General features: G+C 40.1%; 1 protein-coding gene across 1 annotated transcript in view; it reads left to right on the top strand.

The window, feature by feature from the left end:
* The window catches only part of ZNF92 (zinc finger protein 92), a 141,480-nt gene that overhangs the window by 38,643 nt on the left and 77,569 nt on the right, over positions 1-25,268 (top strand). Inside the window, exon 2 of the mRNA XM_073008734.1 lies at positions 10,396-10,669. Within this exon, the coding sequence (XP_072864835.1) occupies positions 10,596-10,669 (74 nt within the window). The 5' untranslated portion in view covers positions 10,396-10,595. The remainder of the gene's footprint in view (positions 1-10,395; positions 10,670-25,268) is intronic.

Here is a 25,268-nt window from a genome sequence, read left to right as displayed (position 1 = left end):
GTATTTACCTAGTAGTGAATTGCTGAATTAAATAGATCTATATATCTCCACACTGTTTTCCATAGTGGTTGCACTAATTTACATTCCCACCAGCAGTGTATAAGTGTTCCCTTTGCACCATACCCATGCCAACATCTATTATTTTTTTATTATGGCCATTCTTGCAGAAGTAAGGTAGCATCCCATTGTGGTTTTGAATTGTATTTCCCTGATCATTAGTGATGTTGAGCCTATTTTTCATATGTCTGTTGGTCATTTGTGTATCTTCTTGTGAGAACTGTCTATTCATTTCCTTAACCCACTTTTTAATGGGATTGTTTTTTTCTTGCTGACTTGTTTGAGTTCCTTGTAGATTCTGGATATTAGTCTGATGTTGAATACATAATTTGTGAAGATCTTCTCCCACTCTGTGGGTTGTTTGTTTACTCTACTGATTATTTCTATTGCTTTGCAGAAGCTTTTTAGTTTTATTAAGTCTCATCTATTTATCTTTGTTTGTGTTGCATTTGCTTTTGGATTCTTGGTCATGAAGTCTTTACCTAAGCCAATGTCTAGAAGAGTTTTTCCAATGTTATCTTCTAGAATTTTTATGGTTTCAGATCTTAGATACAAGTCTTTGATCCATCTTGAGTTGATTTTTGTATAAGGTAAGAAATAAGGATCCAGTTTCATTCTTCTATGTGTGGTTGCCAATTATTCCAGCACCATTTGTTGAATAGGGTGTCCTTTCCCCACTTTGTTTTTGTTTGCTTTGTTGAACATCAGTTGGCTATAAATATTTGGCTTTATTTCTGGGTTCTCTCTTCAGTTTCATTGATCTACATGCCTTTTTTATACCAGTACCATGTTATTTTGGTTACTGTGGTCTTATGGTATCATTTGAAGTCAGATAATGTAATGTCTCCAGATTTGTTCTTTTTGCTTAGTTTTGCTTTGGCTATGCAGTCTCTTTTTTGGTTCCACATAAATTTTAGGATTGTTTTTTCTAGTTCTGTGAAGAATGATGGTGGTATTTTGATGAGAATTGCATTGAATGTGTAAATTGCTTTTGGCAGTATGGTCATTTTCACAGTCTTAACTCTACCCATCCATGCGCATGAGATGTGTTTCCATTAGTTTGTGTCATCTATGATTTCATTCAGCAGTGTTTTGTGGTTTTTCTTGTAGAGGTCTTTCACCTCCTTGGTTAAGTATATTCCTGAGTATTGTATTTTATTTTATTTTTGCAGTTATTGTAAAAGGGCTTGAGTTTTTGATTTAATTCTCAACTTGGCCACTGTAGGTGTATAACAGAGTTACTCATTTATGTACATTAATTTTGTATCCTGAAACTTTACTGAATTCATTTAACAAATCTAGAAGCTTTTTAGATTAGTTTTTAGGATTTTCAAAATATACAATTATGTCATCAGCAAACAGCAACTGTTTGACTTCTTCTTTACTGATTTGGATGCCCTTTATTTCTTTCTCTTGTCTGATAGCTTTGGCTAGGACTCGCAGTACTGTGTTGAATAGAAGTGGTGAAAGGGGGCCGAGCGCGGTGGCTCACGCCTGTAATCCCAGCACTTTGGGAGGCCGAGGTGGGCGGATCACAAGGTCAGGAGATCGAGACCATCCTGGCTAAAACAGTGAAACCCCATCTGTACTAAAAATACAAAAAATTAGCCGGGTGTGGTGGCGGGTGCCTGTAGTCCCAGCTGCTCGGGAGGCTGAGGCAGGAGAATGGCATGAACCTGGGAGGCGGAGCTTGCAGTGAGCCAAGATCATGCCACTGCACTCCAACCTGGGCAACAGAGCCAGACTCCCTCCAAAAAAAAAAAAAAAAAACAGTGGTGAAAGGGGCATCCTTGTCTTGTTCCACTTCTCATGGGGGAATGCTTTCAACTTTTTCCCATTCAGTATAATGTTGGCTGTGTTTGTCATAGATAGCTGCTATTACCTTAAGGAATTTTCCTTCTATGCCGATTTTGCCGAGGGTTTTAATCATAAAGCAATGCTGAATTATGTCATATGCTTTTTTCTGCATCTATTGTGATGTTCGTGTGATTTTTGTTTTTAATTCTGTTTATGTTGTGTATTACATTTATTGACTTGTGGATGTTAACCCATCCTGCATCCCTAGTATAAAACCCACTTGATCATGGTGGATTACATTTTTGATATGCTGTTGGATTCAGGTAACTAGTATTTTGTTGAGGATTTTTGCATGTATGTTCATCAGGAATATTGGTCTGTAGTTTTCTCTTTTGTTATATCTTTTCCTGGTTTTGGTATTAGAGTGATACTGGCTTCATAGAATAATTTTTTTTTTAAATTTATTTATTATTATTAAACTTCAAGTTGTAGGGTACATGTGCACAACGTGCAGGTTTGCTACATACGTATACTTGTGCCATGTTGGTGTGCTGCACCCATCAACTCGTCATTTACATCAGGTATAACTCCCAATGCAATCCCTCCCCCCTCCCCCCTCCCCATGATAGGCCCCGGTGTGTGATGTTCCCCTTCCCGAGTCCAAGTGATCTCATTGTTCAGTTCCCGCCTATGAGTGAGAACATGCGGTGTTTGGTTTTCTGTTCTTGTGATAGTTTGCTAAGAATGATGGTTTCCAGCTGCATCCATGTCCCTACAAAGGACACAAACTCATCCTTTTTTATGGCTGCATAGTATTCCATGGTGTATATGTGCCACATTTTCTTAATCCAATCTGTCACTGATGGACATTTGGGTTGATTCCAAGTCTTTGCTATTGTGAATAGTGCTGCAATAAACATACGTGTGCATGTGTCTTTATAGCAGCATGATTTATAATCCTTTGGGTATATACCTAGTAATGGGATGGCTGGGTCATATGGTACATCTAGTTCTAGATCCTTGAGGAATCGCCATACTGTTTTCCATAATGGTTGAACTAGTTTACAATCCCACCAACAGTGTAAAAGTGTTCCTATTTCTCCACATCCTCTCCAGCACCTGTTGTTTCCTGACTTTTGAATGATCGCCATTCTAACTGGTGTGAGATGGTATCTCATTGTGGTTTTGATTTGCATTTCTCTGATGGCCAGTGATGATGAGCATTTTTTCATGTGTCTGTTGGCTGTATGAATGTCTTCTTTTGAGAAATGTCTGTTCATATCCTTTGCCCACTTTTGGATGGGGTTGTTTGTTTTTTTCTTGTAAATTTGTTTGAGTTCTTTGTAGGTTCTGGATATTAGCCCTTTGTCAGATGAGTAGATTGCAAAAATTTTCTCCCATTCTGTAGGTTGCCTGTTCACTCTGATGGTAGTTTCTTTTGCTGTGCAGAAGTTCTTTAGTTTAATGAGATCCCATTTGTCAATTTTGGCTTTTGCTGCCGTTGCTTTTGGTGTTTTAGACATGAAGTCTTTGCCCATGCCTATGTCCTGAATGGTACTACCTAGGTTTTCCTCTAGGATTTTTATGGTATTAGGTCTAACGTTTAAGTCTCTAATCCATCTTGAATTAATTTTCGTATAAGGAGTAAGGAAAGGATCCAGTTTCAGCTTTCTACTTATGGCTAGCCAATTTTCCCAGCACCATTTATTAAATAGGGAATCCTTTCCCCATTTCTTGTTTCTCTCAGGTTTGTCAAAGATCAGATGGCTGTAGATGTGTGGTATTATTTCTGAGGACTCTGTTCTGTTCCATTGGTCTATATCTCTGTTTTGGTACCAGTACCATGCTGTTTTGGTTACTGTAGCCTTGTAGTATAGTTTGAAGTCAGGTAGCGTGATGCCTCCAGCTTTGTTCTTTTGACTAAGGAGGATTTCCTCTTTCTCTGTCTTTTGGAATAGTGTCAATAGGATTGGTACCCTTTTTTAATTTTTTTTTTTGAATGTCTGATAGAGTTCAAGTATGAATCTGCCTGGCCCGGGACTTTTTTTTTTGGTAACTTTTTAATTACATTATAATCTTGCTGCTGCTGCTGCTGCTGCCTCTTCTTCTCCTCCTCCTTCCTCTTCTTCTTCCTCTTCTTCCTCTTCCTCATCTTCCTCCTCCTCTTCTTCTTCTTTCTTCTCCTTCTCCTTGTCCTCCTTGTCCTTCTCGTCCTTCTCCTCCTCCTCCTTTCTTTTTCCTCCTTCTTCTTCCTTCCTCTTCCTTCTTCTTCTTTCTTATTCCTTCTTTCTTCTTTATTCTTCTTCCCTCTTTCTTCTTTTTCTTCTTCTTTCTCCTTCTTCTTCTTCCTTGCTCTGTCACCCAGGTTAGAGTGCAATGGCATGATCTTGACTCGCTGCAACCTCCGCCTCCTGGGTTCAAGCAGTTCTCCTGCCTCAGCCTCCCAACTTGCTGGGATTACAGATATGAGCCACTCCCCCAGCCAGAATCTTGAATTAATTTAAAATTTTTAGTGAGCCACCACTCCAGAGAACAGAGGGTGGTATGCACAATAAAAATTCTTAAAAAGCAGTCATATGTTAAAAGTACGCTAAACTCTTTGCCCAGTGAAGTGCATTTCTTGGTCTCTGGAAAGTTCAGAAGAAACTCCCCAGAGGAAATTGGATAAGACTTAATATGGTCAGGATTAAAGATGCAATTGGCAAATAAATTTGGTAATTATCTTTTTTATTTTACACATTTTACTCAAAAGGTGAACCCCCAGGCTTTTTATTATTGCTTAAAAATACTTCATAAAAATTCTGTTTAAAAAAAGAAAACTGAATTGTATCCCGTGTTTGACACAATTGATTGATTAAAATTAAAGCGAACTTCAGTAAAATCTCATAAACAGATCAGTGTAATTTCAGTCAGCTTTGACCGCTCATAAGATTTTTTTTTTTTTTTTTTTTTTTTTTGAGATGGAGTTTTGCTCTTGTCGCCCAGGCTGGAGTGCAATGGTGTGATATCGGCTCACTGCAACCTTCATCTCCCGGGTTCAAGAGATGCTCCTACCTCAACCTCCCAAGTAGCTTGGATTATAGGTTCCTGCCACCACACCCAGCTAATTTTTGTATTTTTAGTAGAGACGGGGTTTCACCAAGTTGACCAGGCTAGTCTTGAGCTCCTGACCTCAGGTGATCCACCCGCCTCGGCCTCCCAAAGTGCTAGTATTACAGGCATGAGACACCACACCTGGCCCATAATAAGATTTTTTATAAACCTTTGGTTTTTTTGTTTGTTTGTTTTTGGACACAGTGTCTCACTGTGTCCCCCAGGCTGAAAGTACAGTGGTATGATCATGGCTTACTGCAGCCCCAACCCCACCAGGCACAAGTGATTCTCCTACTTTAGCCTCCCCAGTAGCTGGGAATATAGACATTGGACACCATGCCCAGCTAATATCTAAATTTTTTTTGTAGAGATGTGGTCTCCCTATGTTGCCCAGGCTGGTCTCAGACTCCTGAGCTCAAGCAGTTCTTCCTCCTCAGCCTCCCAAAGTGTTGGAATTACAGAGTTGATCCACCATGCTCAACTCTATACATCTTTTATAAACTCTTTTAATTTTTTTCTATTCTCTTTCTTCAATTTCTATACCCATTTAATTGTTCTCTTTTTTTTTCAATTTAAGAAAACATTTAAATAATCTCTACATTAAGCAAAATTACTGTGTAAGAAAAATCATATCCTCATGTCTCTTTTTCAATATTATCTTTTTTCCAACAAACATATCTTATTTTCTTTATACACACTGTATATAGAATTGTTCTTTATTTCTAGTTTCAGTCGCCATGTTAGTAAGAATTTTAAATCCTAATGATGTTAATTCATAGTAAAAACCTAAGAAGTAAAAATGTTTAACCCATTCTGTAATGCCAGCACTTTGGGAGGTTGAAGTAGGCCAATCACGAGGTCTTGAGTTGGAGACCAGTCTGGCCAACATGGTGAAACCCCGTCTCTACTAAAAATATAAAAAATTATCTTGGCATGGTGGTGGGCGCCTATACTCCCAGCAACTTGGGAGGCTAAGGCAGGAGAATCGCTTGAACCTGGGAGGTGGAGGTTGCAGTAAGCCGAAATCGTGCCACTGCACTCTAGCCCGGGTGACAGTGAGAGACTCTGTTCCCCCCAAAAAAGAATTTATGAATACACATTTTATAATACTTAGAAACATAATTCTAGTTGAATAGTTTTTCAGTTTGGAACAAAACATATTTACTAATATCTAAATATCTTTTGTTTCTCTGAAATAAAAAGCCAAAAGTATATGATTATATTTAATAATTAATGTCAGTAATTATATCAGTTTTTTCAATTTGGAACTGATCTAGGTGTTTAATGAATAATACTTAATTTAGCTTAGCAAAACTCTAAGCATATAGAAACCTTTGTAATTAACATTATTAAACATTCTATGTTTGTAATCTTTTATTTGTATCTATTTTATTCATTTTTAACTATGTTTGGAAAATCTCATGAGCCATTAGAAAAATCTGGTCATTATCTCCAGTTAAATTACCTGTTAGCTAATTCCATATTACTGTAATTTCATATTACATATAACATAAACTCATGTTAGGCAAGTTTCATAGAGGCAATAAGTTTAAAGTTAAATACATGCATATTTTGCTGATAAGTCAGAAGCCAGTTGTTTTTATTAATTCAACAATATTAAACTAATTACATTTACCAAATAATTTGCTCAAGTAATGTGAACTTGAAATATATTTGGACTTATTTACTTAATTTACAAACCCATGTTTATCTTTAAGTTAATTTGGTACCATGTGGATACTACACAAACAGGTATAAACATATACATACATGTAGACACAGTGCATAACTTACGCATATACACATGGATGCATTTAAAACTCAAAGAGATTGAGGAGTGCAATTGGAAAGATACTGGAACTTACACCTGAGAGGAACCTTTCCACCTACACAAGTCTTGGGGCTCTGTGAGAAAAAATAACATTACTCTGCCAAAAAAGAGTCCCTTATATCCTGTCTTCTTCAAAGGGTCCCTGGGCCTCTAGAAATTTCCTTCAGGGCCCCTTATGTGGTGTCAAAAGTGGCAAAAGGAAGGACTGACAGAATATAGTAAATGAAAAAACTAATTCTAGAGCAGCCAGTTTGAGAATATCTTCTTTATCAAAAAGCCAGTAATGTTTTAGATTATCCTTGGCAAAAAATATGTCAACAAGAGGATAAATGGGGAGTTTGTATAGATAGCAGGAGTTTAAGAAGTGGAAAATTTAGTTGACTGAGAAGCTTTTATGGAGAGAACAGAGACCTCAAATAAATGTATATGTCCATATATAGTCTAAATATCGGTTTCAATTAAGTAAACTTTTGACTATAGAGTTCTTAAAATATTTTTGCCAGGTTTTAGCTGCATAAATAGCAAACATTTCTGTTTCTTGGCTATTTTATTCTGAAATTTACACTACTAATAAGTTTTGGAGGTGGGGCATATTTGTTTACTAGAGGTGTAGGATAGTCGTTAGTTAAACTGTTTGCCTTTGAAATGTTTTAATTATTTTCTCTTTGGGTATATATCTTATTTAGTTTAAGAGAGAAGGCTATACAAACAAAAAAACTTTTTATCACATTCTTAACATATACCAAAATTTTAAATCAAAGGGATACCTTAATAAATGTCTCAGAGCTACACAAATAAACACACATGAGACCAAAACCAAGAAGTCCTTTATAGCTGTAATTAAAGTCTCCAAAGAAGAAGCAAAAGCTATAGCCCTTCTAAGATCCACATCTCTCCAACTGACAGCTTAAGAACATTCGGCTAGCTGCAAATGGGGTGCAAGCCACATCTGTAGGTCATCTATTTTAGGGTCCCGGCTTCTCAGCTGACCATCTACAAAGGCCAGATGAAATATTAAAAAATACAGTTGGTAAAACAAGAAAACGAAAGCTGTTCTTGGGTATAGAAAAGCTTACAAATGTAATAAACCTGACTTGGAAGTTAAAATAATTAATGTAGAATAATTAACTGAGATAACAGTCATGATAAGATTATGTCAATAATTGAACTGGATGAATTAATAGTTTATTTAGTAGGACCATCAACATTTCAATCCTACAGCAAATAAAATTTACATCTTTCTATTTACTCTTTTCGTGACTACTCAGTTGCCCTCCATTACTTAATTCCTAAAACCTAATTCTCAATGAGGCTTTCCTGGGACCACCTAAGCTTCAGTCCTTAACCGCACTTGCATCAACTTTCTCTCTTCTCCTCATCTTGCCTAGTGCGAACCACAGTGGTGCTCTGCTTGTCTGTTTCTTTGTAATGTGTTTGCATTAAGACACCTGCCTTCATGTCAATTCTAACCAGTTACAGCTATGAGATTTTTTTTTCACAGCATATAAAATGGTTATTTTCTCATTTTAAATCTTGCACACGTTTACCACAGTGTGGGCACTCTTTTGAACTAAATGTCTCTAAAAACACCTTAGATATACAACTTTAGAACACAGCCAAGAAGTAAAATTTTTTACAACAGATATTAAACTATAATGGTATTTTGAGTATGAAATCTTTAGATAATGTTTTAAAGAGTCATTGCTTTCAAAGTATATTTGAAAAATAAATTTTCTTAAAAAATTAGCTTAAGCAATAGATCTTTTTTGGAGACAGAGCTTCACTCTATAGCCCTGGCTGGGTGCAGTGGCACAGTCTCAGCTCACTGCCACCTCCACCTCCCAGACTCAATCCATCCTCCCACACTCAGGCAATACTCTCACCTCAGCCTCCCAAGTAGCTGAGGCCACAGGCACACACCATCACACCTGACTAATATTTGTATTTTTTCTAGAGATGGGGTTTCACCATATTGCCCAGACTAATCTCAAATTCCTGCGTTCAAGCAATCCACGCATCTCAGCCTCATAAAGTGCTGGGATTACAGGCATGAGCCACCACACCTGGCCCTAGACTTTTATTTTTTAAGATGGAGTTTCACTCTTGTTGCCCAGGCTGGAGCGCAATGGTGCGATCTCAGTTCACAGCAACCTCTGCCTCCCAGGTTCAAGCAATTCTGCTGCCTCAGCCTCCTGAGTAGCTGGGATTACAGGCATGCGCCACCATGCCCAGCTAATTTTGTATTTTTAGTAGAGACAGGCTTTCTCCATGTTGGTCAGGCTGGTCTCGAACTCTCGATCTCAGGTGATCCACCCGCCTTGGCCTCCCAAAATGCTGGGATTACAGGCGTGAGCCATCACACCTGGCCGGCCCTAGACTTTTAAATGAGAAAATACAAGGACTTAAAGGGGGTGTATTGTAACGTAATAGAAGAAACACACTGAAAGTAAGCAAAAGCAACAGAATCACATTTCAGTGGTGCTATAATCTAATTTGTTACTTGATATGTTTCACAGCTTTCTTTGTGTATCATCACTGCATAATGACATCTTTATTAAGGGCTTCCATCCATTCCAACCGGATGTTATTAAACCATGCTCCCTTGTTGCATTCTTGGATGAAAACACCTTCATTGCCATGGGGAAATGATTCCTGACAGTATGCCCTGAGAGATAACCAAAAGAAAGGCAGTTGGTTTTTGTGCTCAGGCTTCTGAGATTTGGCCTAAGTGTCTCTAGTGAGATACATTAGGGGAGGTGAGAACATATGGTTGCCTGTGAGTCTCGACCAGTGCTTTTCAGGTGAGTGTCTGGGCTGGGGGGAGGCTCGAGGTGTCTCATGGAAGGGAGGCTCTATTCTCCTGCACAGAGGCTGTCACACTGAGAATTGTCCTGTGATTCTGTTTTTCTCCCAGGGTCAGTGGAGACTGAGAACCATCAACTTAATGTAATCAAAAAGTCAGAATCTTGTTTAGAGTTTATGTTTGGCAAAATTTAGGGTGGCTACAGGGGAGCATAGATTACAGTTTCCCTGAATATACACTCCTATTAGTGTGACAGGCCAATCGTTTTCTAACAGTCACACATACAGGCCTCCATAGCACTCATGTTATACAGGCAAACTTTCACAGCGTCTGCCTTAACATTAAGTTAGTACTTAACCCTAGAAAAATCAATCCCTCGACACCAAAGCCAGAAATGAAACATATGTTTGGTAAGAGTCTTGTGCAAGTTTCTCCTAAAACCTGGGGCAAGTCAAGATAATGAAGATAGCCCCACAGTCCTTGTACCAGGACCAGTCTTGGGTCAAATAAATGTATTGGGCATCTGAGGCAACTCTCCAGACCCAAACCATAGGTAATATAAGATAGAAGTAATCACCCCAGTACCAGGGCCCTCGTAGATTAAGTAGATTTAGGGGATGTTTCTGGCCTCTGACCTTTTAGTTAAAACAAAATTATTTACCTGTAGACATAGGTGAGTATGATACTGCACATAGGCATGTAGTTTGAAACATATATAAGCAATGGAAAAATGTTAGTCTTGAGTTGATCTGGGGAATTATCTTTGACCTTCTCCCTGTACTTGTTTACAGAAATAAACTCTCTTCTTTCCCAGTTTGTCTGCATCTTGTTATTGGGCCACAAGAACACACAGCCAGACCCAGTTTGGTCCAGGAACAACATTTGGCAAGCTAGCCAAGAGTCCCTGAAATGGTGCTGCACTCAGTGACCCGTGATTGTGGCGAGATGATTATTTGGAGACTCCCAGAAGCTGCTGGATAAGATAGACCTGGGGATTCTCCCAGGGGCTATCCCATGTACAAAAACCACATGTCCCTCTCACCACTGGGGAGGAATGGTGATCAGGCAGGAGCGGATGCACTCATAGGGTGAGTAAAACTGGATCATATGCAGGAAGCCTGTTATTTTCTTATCTGGGCTTATTAAGCCATTTGGTCTGATGCCATCAGGAAAGTAGTAGGGCTTATTTGTATGCTCACTTGCTGTTTGGTTAGAAGTAAACCTGAAGCTGATTTCAGATCTGTTTTACCCAAGTACACTTTCTTTTGTGTTTGTCTGAAACTGTCTCCATGTTCATGTCTGTGGTTTTGTCACTTAAAATGGAAAGTGCTGCTCTCCTTCCCTCAGGGAGCCCTCTGGGAAAAATCCTGTCAGATTGGAAATAGTACAAGGATCCCCCCACGACTAAGAAGAAAATGGTTTACTGTTGTAATGTGGTTTGGCCAATGTATGTTTTAGGATCCAAAAAATGGTGGCCAATTCTGGGTTCTTTAAGCTATTATATCTTTCAGTTACAACTGTTTTATCAATGTTTGGGGAAATGGGAGGAAAGATTTAAAAATTCCCCTACATTCAGGCACTTACATTGCTACATAACCAAGAGGTTAAAGGGAATAAGTTAATGTTGCATTGCTCAGACAAAGTGTGTCCTGACCCTGAGGGAGAGGAAGAAAGAAAAAGAGCTGGAGAGTCAGCAATTGCTATACATGCCTAATCCAGTAGAAGCTAGTGCCCCACCACCTAGTCAAGAGAGTGACGAGTCACCTCCCGCAAAGTACAAAGAGGCTGCAAACATAGTCTTTCCCTCCTGAACTAGGCAAGGCACTAATTTTGGCTGAGGAGCTACCAAGCCTGGGGAAGGACAATTTCCCCTCTGACAATATCCCATGGGAGTTAATCAGCAAGAGCCTCTGGCTGGATATTACTGAGCCTGAAGCCCTTTTTCCACATCTGATTTACTGAATTGGAAAAGTTCCAGTCCTTCCTACAGGGAAGATCCCCAGAAGATGACTGAACTGTTTACCACTATTTTTGCCACCCATTGCCCTACCTGGGCTGATGTGCAAGCCCTCCTAAATATTATGCTTACTGCAGATGAGTGAAGGCTAGTATTAGACAAAGGAGAAAACATGGCACTTTCATGATGAAAGCCCTGATGATACCCTAGAACCTGGTGAGGTGATTCTGTGCAGTGACCCAAATTTGGACCCAAATGAGGCCAGTGTGGCTGGAGTTAATTGTCTGTAGCATATAAAAGGTGTATTCTAAAGGGCATTAGGTCGGGGTGCTGAGACCCGAAAGTCTGAACAAAGTGCTGGAACTTCAGCAGAAACCTAATGAGGACCCCTCAGAATTTATGGAACAGATCTGTCAAATGTATAGAAAGTATACAGACTTAGATCCACAGGACCCCAAAAATGTCAGAATGGTAAACATGACTTTTGTAGGGCAAAGTGCCCCCAGACATCAGAAAGAGGTTCCAGATGTGGAAGGGGCTATTGAAATGACTGCTTCTCAGTTAATTGACATTGCATTCAATGTCTGTAATAGCAAGGAAGCCAAGGAAACTAAGACTCTATGGCAGGCAGCAATACTTACAGCCACTGTGGTAGGAAACCCAAAGAAAAAGGGACCCCTGAGGCAGAAGGAAAATATTGAAAAAGATCAATGCACTTACTGTCAGGAGACAGGGTATTGAAAGAAAGACTGCCCCAAGTTGAGCAAGAAGGAGCCCAGGTCATTTATGGCTGTTAAGCCTGAAAACTAATCCAAGGAGGACTGAGGGGCCCAAGACTCCTGATGGCTCCAACCCTGTCTGACGTTAAGATTTTCCCTCAGGAGCCTTGGGTAAATTTGACAGTGGGGAAATGAAAATTGGACTTCTAAATCCATATGGGTGCTGCTTACTCATCAATTAATACCCCAATTACTGAACCTTTTTTGAGACTGAGTCGCTCTATTGCCCAGGCTGGAGTGCAGTGGCATTATCTCAGCTCACTGCAACCTCCACCTCCTGGGTTCAAGCAATTCTCCTGCCTCAGCCTCCCAAGTAGCTGGGATTACAGGCATGCTCCACTACACCCAACTAATTTTTGTATTTTTAGTAGAGACAGGGTTTCACCATGTTGGTCAGGCTGGCTTGACCTCCTGACCTCAAGTGATCTGCCCATCTTGGCCTCCCAAAGTGCTGGGATTACAGGCGTGAGCCACCACACCCGGCCTTACTGAACTTTTTGACACCTCTGTCAATATAGTTGGGGTGAGCGGAAAGCTAAAATCAGAACAGTTCTTTCACCCTCTATCCTGAAATGTGGGCAATAACTTAATAACTCATCGGTTTCTTTTTTTCTTTTTCTTTTTTTTAAGACATTCTTGCATTAAGACCATTTGGCAGCCTGTGGGTACAAGGTCTCAAGCAAAAGGGTACAGGGGTACAGATATGCAAACAAACTGTGGGATACTTAGGATTTTTGTTACAGAGAGAAACCAGAGCCCTGACAGTGGAGAGGCAAAATGCAGTTGCCTCTATCACGACACCCACAACCAGAAAGCAGCTAAGGGGCTTCCTGGGAATGGCAGGGTTCTGTAGAACCTGGATTTCCAATTATGGCTGATGGTAAAGCTGCTATATGAACTGTTAAAAGGGGCCAACCACAACCCCTTTAAATGCATTGGAGCTGAAACACCAGAATGCATTTGAACAACTAAAGCTTAAGATGACATCTGCCCCATCTCTGGGGCTGCCAAATCCTCATAAACCCTTGCAACTTTATGTGCTTGAAAGACTGGGTCTGGCACTCGGGATCCTAACACAAAAACTGAAAGAAATATTGCAACCAGTGGCTTATTTGTCGAAAGGCTCGATACCGTGGCAAGGGGCCGGACCCCTTGTCTCAAAGCAGTAGCTGCCACCTGTTTGTTGCTCAAGGGAGCTAAGAAGCTGACTTTGGGTCAGCCCATCATGATTTATGTGCCCCATCAAGCCTGGTGTTATTTGAGCAGAAGGGTGGCTACTGGCTGACGGGTTGGCAGATTAGGCTGATATCAGGCCATCCTGCTTGATAATCCTGCAGTAAAACTGCAGACCACTGGAGCCTCAAACCCCGCCATTTTGCCGCCACCTACTGGGGACAAAGGAACTAGTACACAACTGCCTAGAGGTTATCATCAAGTATTTTCTGGTCTCCCAGATCTAAAGGATGCAGCCCTCCCCTGTGAACACTGGTTGCTGTTCATGGATGGAAGCAGCTTAGTCACCAAGAAAGGAGAAATGCTGCCTATGCTGTAGTAACTCTCTTGGAGGTAACAGAGGCAAGAACACTCCAGACAGGGACTTCTGCGGAAAAGGCTGAGTTAGTTGCTTTTACCAGAGCCTTGCAACTGTCCCAAGGTGAGAGCACCAATATCTACGCTGATTCCAAATAGTCCTTCATGATAATCCATGCACACGGAGCTATTTGGAAGGAAAGGAGACTGCTGCTAAAAGCTGATAATACTGAAATTTAATATGCTAAGCAAGTGTTGGAGCTGTTGGAGGCAGTAGAAGCTTCGAGAAAAATAGCTGCTGTGCATTGTCCAGCCCATAAGCGCAGCAATTTCAAACCAGCTGGGGGAACACCGTCACCTACTGCACAGCCAGGCATCTAGCCAGCACCAGTGCCAAGGTCCAGGCACCTTTCATTTCCCAAGTAGATTTGGCAGCTTTCAAACCCCAGTATAGTTTGAGGATGAAAAGAGTGCCAAGGACAAAGGGTTTATTCAAGACAAGGAAGGCTGGAAAGTAAATAACGAAGGCCTGGTTTGGGTGCCAGCACACCTTCCTTCAACCCAATGCTAAAATATATTCATGATAGCATGCATTTTGGATGAGATGCCTCGTTAACTTTTGTGCAAAAAATATATGAAGGAAAAGAGACTGAAGGCTCACTTGAAAAGTATAATACAACATTGCCATCTTTGCACTGAAAATGAGACCAATAACTATAGCAGAGGACAACCCAGACAACAGGCAAGAGGGAAGCATCTGCTAGAAAATTGGCAGATTGGCTTTACTCAAATGCCACTTGCCCCTGGAAGGTACAAATACCTCTTAGTTGTAGTGGACACTCTCAGGCTGGGTGGAAGCATACCCATATCATACCGAGTGGCCAACAGAGGTAGTTAAAGTGCAGCTAAAGAACATCATACCCCGATATGGGCTCCCTGACATTATCCATAGTGAAAATGGGCCTTCATTTACCTTGGAAATAACCCAACAAGTAAACAAAACACTAGGAATAAAATGGAAGCTGCACTCGGCATGGAAGCCTCAATCCTCTGGACAGACTGAAAGAATTCATCATACTTTAAAGACAACTCTTGCTAAGCTATGTCAGGAAACTCAGTTAAAATGGATTCAGGTACTTGGGATTACACTGCTCTGGGTAAGAATAACCCCCAGAAATGGGATTAAATTAAGTCCTTATGAAATTATTTTTGAGAGGGCCTTTGTAGCCTTGTCCTGGGTTGCTAGAGTGTCACTGGATACAGAATTAGCTGTTAGAACTTACGTCACTCAGGATGAACTCTTAACCATTTGCATAAGTTTACTTCTTAGAGGAATGTCACAGATTTTGTAGGAGATTGCCACCCATTTCAGCCTTGTGATCAAGTGCTGCTGAAGGAATGGAGAGAAGCTGATCCTGCCCAACAGCTACAGGAAAAATGGAAAGGGCCCTATGACGTGCTGTTGACTAATGACTTGGCACTGAAGCTGACAGGCATCAAATCCTGGGTTCATCATAGGTGAGTGAAGAAATTCCAGTCAACCGGGGCCTCCACAATGGAAATACCTGCCGCCACTCAATGGGAAATGGAACCCCTAGAGGACTTAAAGTTCCTATTCAGAAAATGATACAGATTTCTTTTATGCTATGCTTCCTTTTACACCTCTTACTATTGCATCACACACTTATAACCCCTGTCTACAATGGGCACAGGACTATGCAGACAGCCTCCAGCAGGATTCCTATTGGGTCTGTGGCCTGTAACCACTTTCTAGCACCACAGGTCAGCCTTGGTGGGTCTCACCTGTGCAAGGAAAAGACTGGGCGTACCTACAAACCTTTCTAGGAAATTTAAAAACTGTATTGGGTTGCAAATGACTGGGATAACTAAAGCAAATGTGTCAGAATGGCCCATAAATGAGACTTTAAGTGAGCCAGGACACAAAAAGCCATTCTCTTTAATAGAACAAGGGTCCAAGTTATAGAATTAGCTACTCTTTTATTAGATTCAAAAGTGCCCATTCAAACCTTCAAGCCCCAAAATGTTTGATACAAGAATGGCTTTCCCCAAATTTGGGATGGTTTCATTTGGTTAACTGCTTTTACTGGACATTTGAGACAAATAGCCTCCTTGTTCTTTGAGCAATGAAAACATTTCCTTGACCATTGGCCTAATGCAACTCAGGTTATAGGATGGATTCCCTCTGAGTGGTACCAATATATTATAGTACTCCAGCAGAGGGATATGTTCACCACAGATTGGTCTCAAATGGCCTGGCCTAAATTGGTATCCTCCCAACACAACTCAGTGGCTTTGCAGCACCAACCTATGGCCATGGCTTCCCTTGGGCTGGTAGGGATGTTGCACTCTAGGCTTCCCATAGGCATAAGGTCATTAGGTAAAAAACATTCAAAATCTGCCCACTCTTCCACATATGATTAACAGATGGACCACGTCAGTCTTTCGCTGGTACAACCATCTATCTGCAATATTCATGCTCTTAATAGGATTAGAAAATGTTACATGGTACATAGAGGCATTAGCCAACTTTACTCAGTGGGCTCTAAGTGACAGCTTCCAAAGCATTTCTCTTATAAATACTGAAATGTATCATATGTGAAAGGCTATTTTGCAAAATCGAATGGCCTTACTGCAGCCCAAGGGGGAACTCATGCCCTCGTCAAAACCAAATGCTGTGTGTATATTCTGAATAATTCTGGGAATGTCTTTCTAACACTAAAGGGTATACGTCAGCAAATTCTAGCCATTTCTAGCCTGCAGTTATCACAAAATGATTGACTTGCATCATGACTCAGCACAGAACCTTCTTGTTGGCAGGAAGTCCTGGCATTCTTTGCTGTTTTCCTAGGCTTAAGTATATCTCTGTGCTGTGTAATGCATTGCTGCTATATACTGTGTGCTGTTTCACAACATTCCCCAAACTCATGCCATCATATTTCAGCAGGTGCTGCTGCTGAAAGCCTGAGGCGAATAGTATTTCCAAGAGCAAATGAACCTCTGCTACTCTAATCCCACGTTCACTGCCCCCAAACAGTGACCCCCCTCAGCAGGAAGTAGCCAGAATGATCACGATGTCCCGCATCCCAGCAGTCTAGCCAGCTTGGGCATGATAGAAATGATGCGCAAATTGACAGTGGGGATTGTGGCAGGCCAATTCTTCCTAACAGTCACAAAGACAGGCCTCCATAGCATTCCAGTTATACATTCAGACTTCCACAGCATCTGCCTTAACATTAAGTTAGTAATTAAACCTAGGGAAATTGATGCCCAGACACCAAAGCCAGAAATGAAACATATGTTTGGTAAGAATCTTGCCCAGGCTTCTCCTGAAACTTGAGACAAGTCAAGATAATAAAGAAAGACAGCCCTACATTCTTTGTACCAGGACCCATCTTGGGTCAGATAAATTTATTGGGGCTCTGAAGCAACTCTCCAGACACAAACCATAGGTAAGATAGGACAGAAGTAATCACACTGGTACCAGGGCCCTCACAGATTAAGTAGATTTAGGGGACATTTCTGGGCTCTGATATTTTAGTTAAAACAAAATTAATCACCCATAAACTTAGGCAAGTATAATATTATACGTAGGCATATAATTTGAAACATATATAAGTACTGGAAGAACTTTATAATCTTGAGTTGGTCTGGTGAATTATCTCTGACTTTCTCCTTGTACCCAGTTACAGAAATAAACTCTCTTCTTTTCCAGTTTGTCTGCATCTTGATATTGGGTTGCAAGAACATGCAGCTGGACCCAGTTCTGGCCGGGAACATTGGCTGCAGTTACATATGGGTTTGTAAAGGGAAATAGCAAAAATAGTTTCTAAGTTGTTTTCCAAGCGTTGCATTAAAATAACATAAGCAGCCAGGCACGGTGGCTCACACCTGTAATCCCAACACTTTGGGAGGCCGAGGTGGGTGGATCACGAGGTCAGGAGTTTGAAACCAGCTGACCAACATAGTGAAACCCAGCGTCTACTGAAAATACAAAAATTAGCTGGGCGTGGTGGTGCGCACCTGTAACCCCAGCTACTCAGGAGGCTGAGGCAGGAGAGTCACTTGAACCCAAGAGGTGGAGGTTGCAGTGAGCAGAGATCACACCACTGCACTTCAGCCTGGGTGACAGAGTGAGACTCCGTCTCAAAAAAAAAAAAAAAAAAAAAGCAAGTTTTATTTTTTCCAGAGGATCTCATCTGACAAGGAATCTCAGAGAAGTAAAAAAGAGAATAAAATGGCTGGTTTTCAGGTAAATGTGTTCAAGTTCAGGGGCTGTGTCTACTTCCTGGAATGTTACATGTTTAGAACTCAAAAACCTTTACTTCTCTACATGTGATATTCCTGCCTAATGTGTTTTATTTATTTATTTATTTATTTATTTATTTTCAGCTACATTTTCCCGTTTTCTTCCTGTGGTAGTCAAAGAGCTCTGCAAAATTTCTCTCCACAGTATACCAGAACCTTCCCTCTACTCTCTTCATTCAGGCTTTATACACACCATGACCAAACCTCACTATGAATGTATTGCATGCAATATTAAAAGTGTTCCATTTGGCTAGGCATGCTGGCTCACACCTGTAACCCCAGCACTTTGAGAAGTCGAGGTGAGAGAATCTCTTGAGTCAAGGAGTTTGAGACCAGCCTGTGCAATATAGGGAAACCCTGCCTCTACAAAAATAAAACAAATTAGCTAACTTGATGTCACACACTTGTGGTCCCAGCTACTTAGGAGACTGAGTTGGGAGAATCACTTAGGCCCAGGATGCTGAGGCTGCAGTGAGCCATGATCATGCCAATGTACTCTAGCCTACATGACAGAGTGACACCCTATCTCAAAAGAATGTTCTCTTTGTGACAGATCAACACGAGCAGGTGTGTACACCCAAGATTTCTACTGGGGATAGGGTCATGCCCTCAGATATTGGTGAAGAAGGGGAACACATGCTGTTTAGGTCCCATCTGGATGCTCCATCTGCTCTATGCATAACAGAATTAAGGAAATGCAGAAAGAGGATGGCATTAATTCCCCCAGAATTAGAAAGTTTTGAACAAAAGAATACTTAGAAGACACTTTTTATGATGCTAAAGAAAAATATTAATTACATTTACTAAATATTACAGAAGCTGGGAGATTTCTGTATGTAGCTTAATCTTTGAATAAAACTGACGTATCTATAATTAGATTCAGATTGTAATTTACTTCTTTGTGTTCAATAATATCACAGCTCTGGGTGCGGTGGCTTAGCCTGTTATCCCAGCACTTTGGGAGACCAAGGCAGGTAGATCACGAGGTCAAGAGATCAAGATCATCCTGGCCAACATGGTGAAACCCCGTCTCTACTAAAAATATATAAATTAGCTGGGCGTGGTGGTGTGCACCTGTAGTCCCAGCTACTCAGGAGGCTGAGGCAGGAGAATCACTTGAACCCGGAAGGTGGAGGCTGCAGTAAGCCGAGATTGTGCCACTGCACTCCGGCCTGGCGACAGAGCAAGGCTCCATCTCAGACAAAACAAAACAAAACAAAACAAAACACAGCAGTGATATTGTGCCCTCTGTGTGAATTAGCACTTATACCAATTCTTTGTATTACAGTTCATGTTAATTTTATTCTGTTGGATAAAGTGCTGACAGATTTTTTAACTGTAGAGTTAATGATTTTTCTCTTTATTATTAATAAGTAACTTTAGGAGATTTACCAACTGATGTACATAAATCATCACATATAATCTGGAGGCTCCCAATTCTTTTCAAATTCTCCTTGCTTATAGCTTGCTTTAGAAAAATGGAAGTTCTCACCTTTGTGTACTGGGATAAACCCAGGCTCTGCCATGTACTTAATATTTGACAAAATATTCTCCTTGGGCCAAAAGCATTGGCATAACTGGATAGCTTATTAGAAATTTAGAAACTCAGGCTTGAGCCTAGATCTTCTGAATCAAAACCTGCATTTTAATAAGATCTCCAGTTCATTGTTTTACACATTAAAATTTGAGGCATACCTTCTAACTGACCGTAACTTCTTCGTATAAGAAATATTCAGCCAGGCTTGGTGGCTCACACCTGTAATCCCAACACTTTGGGAGACCAAGGCGGGTGGATCACAAGGTCAGGAAATCGCGATCATCCTGGCCAACATGGTGAAACCCTGTCTTTACTAAAAATACAAAAATTAGCCAGGCATGGTATTGGGCGCCTGTAGTCCCAGCTGTTCGGGAGGCTGAGGCAGGAGAATTGCTTGAACCCAGGAGGCACAGGTTGCTGTGCGGTGAGATCTCACCACTGCACTCCAGGCTGGGTGACAGAGTGAGACTCCGTCTGAAAAAATTAAAAAAAAAAAAAAAATCACAACTTAGCCTGTATAATGTAAAAAAATATATATCAGTAAAAAAATATATGCATGGGTTAATGTGCTAAATTTTATGCTGTCTCATCCACAAAAGCATACTCACTAATCTGGTTTAGTGGATTTTTTGCCGTTCTTCTTCAGCATTAGAGAATAAATTAGAGAGTATTTCTGTGTTAAAAATTTTTTACTGGACAACTCCAGTCACTCATATACATCAGAGCCAGTTCTTTTTACTCTCTATTTTCTTTCTGTTTTTCTTTTCTTTTCTTTTTTCTTTTAGACAGAGTCTTGCTCTGTTGTCCAGGGTGTAGTGCAGTGGCACAGTCTCAGCTCACTGCAACCTCCGCCTCTTGGGTTCAAGCAATTCTGCCTTCCTCAGCCTCCTGAGTAGCTGGGATTATAGGCGCCCACCACCACACCTGGCTAATTTTTGTAGTTTTAGTAGAGATGGGGTTTTGCCATGTTGGCCAGGCTGGTCTCGAATTCCTGACCTCAGTTGATCCACCTGCCTCGGCCTCCCAAAGTGCTGGGATTACAGGTGTGAGCCACTGTGCCCAGCCTAATTTTTGTAATTTTAGTAGAAACTGGGTTTCACCATGTTAGCCCACCTGGTCTCAAACTCCTGACCTCAGGTGATCCGCCCACCTTGGCCTCCCAAAGTGCTGGGATTACAGGCGTGAGCCACTGTGCCTGGTCAGTTGTGAAATAATTAATTCAATAAAGTTAATGAATACATGTGTCATCTTACATAGTTTCCTTTATTGTATTCAAGTATACAAAAACATTATTATCTACTATAATCATGATGCTGTACATTAGATTCACAAACCTTACTTATTAACTAAAAGTTTGTACCCTTTAAACATCATCTTCCATTTTCCCTACCTCTTGGCTCTGGTATCCACTTTTGTACTCCCCGCGTCTAGCAGTTCAACCTTTTAGATTCGTCATACACGTGAGACAAATAAGAAATATTTGTATCTTCCTATTTCAATTAGCATGTTTTTCTTCAGGTTTATCCATGTTGTCAGATTGACTAAATAATACTTCATTGAGTATATATACAGCATGTTTTCTTGATCCATTCAGCATTCAACAACATTTAGATTGTTTTTATATCTTGGCAATTTTGAATAATGCTGCAAGAAATACGGGGATCTAAATACTCAGTATACTAATTTTATTTCTATAGATTATATATATACACACAGAAGTGGGATTGATGTATGGTAGTTCTGTGGGGTTTTTTTCTAAATAATCTCCATACTGATTTTTGTAATGACTACCAATTTATAACTCATTAACAGAGTACAGAATTTTTTTCACACCCTTTTCAAAATGTTATATATTTTTCTTTTTTCTTTTGTATAAACTCTGGGAGCACAAGTGTAATTTTATTACATGAATAGATTGCAGAGTGGTGAAATTAGCGCTTTTAGGATATTCATTACCTGAGTAACATACATGTCTCATTTGTTTTTTATATTAGCCATCTTAACAAGTGTGAAGTGATAGCTCATCGTGATTTTAATTTGCATTTGCCTGATGATTGGTCATGTCGAGCAGCTTTTCACATATCTGTTAGCCATTTGTATGTCTTTACTAAAAAAATTTATTCCTTTACCTATTTTTATTTTTTTATTTTTTGAGACAGAGTCTCACTCTGTCGCCCAGGCTGGAGTGTAGTGGCATGATCTTGGCTCACTGCAACCTCTGCCTCCCGGGTTCAAGTGATTCTTTTGCCTCAGACTCCCAAGTAGCTGAGATTATAGTCGCGCACCACCACGTGGGATAATGTTTGTATTTTTAGTAGAGACAGGGTTTAATAGAGACAGAGACATCCACCCTCCTCGGCCTCCCAAAGTGCTGGGATTACAGGCATGAGCAATGGTGCAATCTCAGCTCAACTGCAACCGCCACCTCACGGGTTCAAGTGATTCTGCTGCCTCAGCCTCCTGAGTAGCTGGGGTTACAGGCATGTGCCACCACGCCTGGCTAATTTTTGTATTTTTAGTAGAGATGGGGTTTCACCATATTGGTCAGGCTGGTCTCAAATTCCTGACCTCGTGATCCGCCCGTTTCGGCCTCCCAAAGTGCTGGGATTACATGCATGAGCCACCGTGCCGGGCCTCCTTTACCTATTTTTAAATTGGGTTATTATTATTATATTTATTATTGTTGTTTTCACCTTTGATTTGTATGAGTTATTTATATATTTTGGATATTAACCACTTAACAGGTATATGGTTTGCAAATATTATCTCCCATCTTGTGATTTTTCTTGTCATATTCTGTTTAGAAGCTTTTAAGTTTGATGTAGTCCAAGTCGTTTATATTTGCTCTTGTTTTTGTACTTTTGGTACCATTTCCCAAAAAATTACTGTCAAGACCAATATAGAGGAGGTTTACTATATGTTTTCTTTTCGGATTTTAAAGGATTCGTGTTTTTATTTAAGTCTTTATTTTATATTGAGTTAATTTTGGGGCATAATTTAAGAAAAATGGTCTAATGCCATGCTTTTGCTTGCAGATATCCGTTTATTTAGCACCAAATATTGAAGAAACTATACTTTCTGCATTGTGCATTCTTAGTACCCTTATTGAAGATTAACTGACCTAATATGAATAGGTTTTTTTTCTGGGCCCTCTACCATGTTCCATAGGTTCGTTTGTCCACTTTTATGTGCATGCCGTCATGTTTTTATTACTGTAGTCTTGAAATATAGTTTGAAATCAGAAACTATAACGCCTTCTACTGTTTTCTTCTTTCTCAAGATTGCTTTAGCTATTCAAAGTCTGTTAGAGTTTCATATAAATTTTAAGCTTTTATTTTCTATTACTGTGAAATAGGTCACTAGAATTTTGAAAGGAAATTCATTGAATCTATAGATTGCCCTGGATAGTGTGAAAACTTTAACAATATTTATTCTTCCAATCTATAAATGTGGCACACTTTTACATTTATGTATTCTCCAATTTTTATTATATATTTTATTTTTCATCATAAAGGTCTTTTACCTGGTTTAATTTCTTTTTAAGAAATGTATTATTTTGATGCTTTTAAAATTTATTTTATTTTTTATTTTTTTTGGAGGTGGAGTCTCGCTCTGTCACCCAGGCTGGAGTGCAGTGGCATGATCTCGGCTCACTGCAACCTCTGCCTCCCAGGTTCGAGCAATTCTTCAGCCTTCTGTGTAGCTGGGACCACAGGCACATGCTACCAGGCCCAGCTAATTTTTTTGTATTTTAGTAGAAATGGGGTTTCACCATGTTGCCCAGGATGGTCTCAAACTCCTGAGCTCAGGCAATCTGCCCACTTTGACATCCCAAAGTGCTAGGATTATAGGTGTGAGCCACCTCACCCAGCCTCGATGCTATTTTAAATGAGATTTTTTTTTCTTTTTCATTGAATAGTTTGTTGTTAGTGTATGAAAACACAATTGATATTTGTATGCTAATTTTATATTCTGCTAATTTACTGCATGCATTTATTACGTTAAACAGCGTTTTGGTGTACTATTTATCGTGTTTTTTTGTTGTTTTTTTTTTTGAGATGGAGTTTCGCTCTTGCTTCCCAGGCTGGAGTGCAATGATGTGATCTTGGCTGCTGGCACCTCTGCCTTCGGGGTTCAAGCGATTCTCCTATCTTAGCCTCCCAAATAGCTGGGATTACAGGCAGGCACCACTATGCCCAGCTAGTTTTGTATTTTTAGTAGAGATGGGGTTTCTCCATATTGGTCAGGCTGGTCTCGAACTCCCAACCCCAGGTGATCCACCTGCCTCGGCCTCCCAAAGTGTTGGGATTACAGGCGTGAGCCACTGCGCCAGCTATTTATTGTTTTCTATATATAAGAGTTTGTCATCTACAAACAGTGACATTTTTCTTTTTTCTTTTTATTTCAGATGGCTTTTTAAATTTTCTTGCCATATTGTTCCACTTAGGATTTTCAGTAATATGTTAAAATAGAAGTATTTGAATTAGACATAACGTAGTCTTCTCGTAAATCCTTTCTTATTTTGAGCAGACTTTGCTTTCAGTACTTTGTTTTGTAGGGCAGATACCAGGGCAGGGTTCTGCAGTTGGGTTCACAAAAGGTAGGCCTGTTAGAAGATGTATAGGTGAGTGTGGCTCCTTTTGAGTACCTGGGAGGATTTCCTCAGGTCTCTGTGTAGGTTCGCAAGTAGGCAGGACTGTCCATGAACTGTGGCTAAAATGGCTAAAACTGAGTCACAGACCTGCTTCAGAGGTCACAGTAAAGACTAAAGGCCAAGTTCTGTAGGCCCGCCTCCATGACCATGACTGAGTGTCCTGAGGCCTCTGAGAAGGACTGCTTCTAGACCGTGGCTAGGAGACATCAGAGATGATTACAGAGTCACTTCAGAATACTCAATGTGACCAAGTTGAGTGAGTCATTTTCTGGTCTGTAACCAAGATAAGGGGCCCTCAAGTTTGCCACCTGAATGAGGGCCTGCCTTCCCAATACAGCCCTCCTCAGTTTTGGGCTTTTGCAGGGTGTCACAATACTCTCCCTGGATCCCAAAACTCTCATAAAGGCACTTTTGTCCATGGATGGCAGCAAAATGATTGTTGCCCTGGCAGGATAAACAAGAGTTTAAGAAGAGTTTAAGAAGAGTTCCACATTCTTGCTGATGTCACTCTCCCAATAAGGTTTCACTTTCTATTTTTCTCTCTTTCAAATTTATCTATAATTTTAGATTCAAACGTTCAGAACAATATACTGTAATTTACATGTTATGTAAGAAGTTTATTAGATACTAGGCACTCCTTATTTATTAAAATGTTCATCTGTAAGTTTTATAGTAACCAAAAATAAATCAAGATTTTCATTTTCTCAACCAATATCTAAATTATTATATAATTTATTCCAAAATTTTTATTTTATATGCCAGTGACTCATATTTCAACATACACATTTTTACTTTATTTAGACGTCTAAGGCGTTTTTGTTTTTTTTTTTTGCTTCTAAAGACTGAATTGCAGACTTTTAATTTTGTGTAAACATAGCATCAGTATATTAATGGTAACAAATTA

This window comes from Chlorocebus sabaeus, chromosome 21 (assembly GCF_047675955.1).
Source record: "Chlorocebus sabaeus isolate Y175 chromosome 21, mChlSab1.0.hap1, whole genome shotgun sequence".
Classification (NCBI taxonomy): Eukaryota; Metazoa; Chordata; class Mammalia; order Primates; family Cercopithecidae; genus Chlorocebus; species Chlorocebus sabaeus.
The sequence above is the reverse complement of the archived record's forward strand: the minus strand, read 5'-3'. Positions and strand labels throughout refer to the sequence as shown.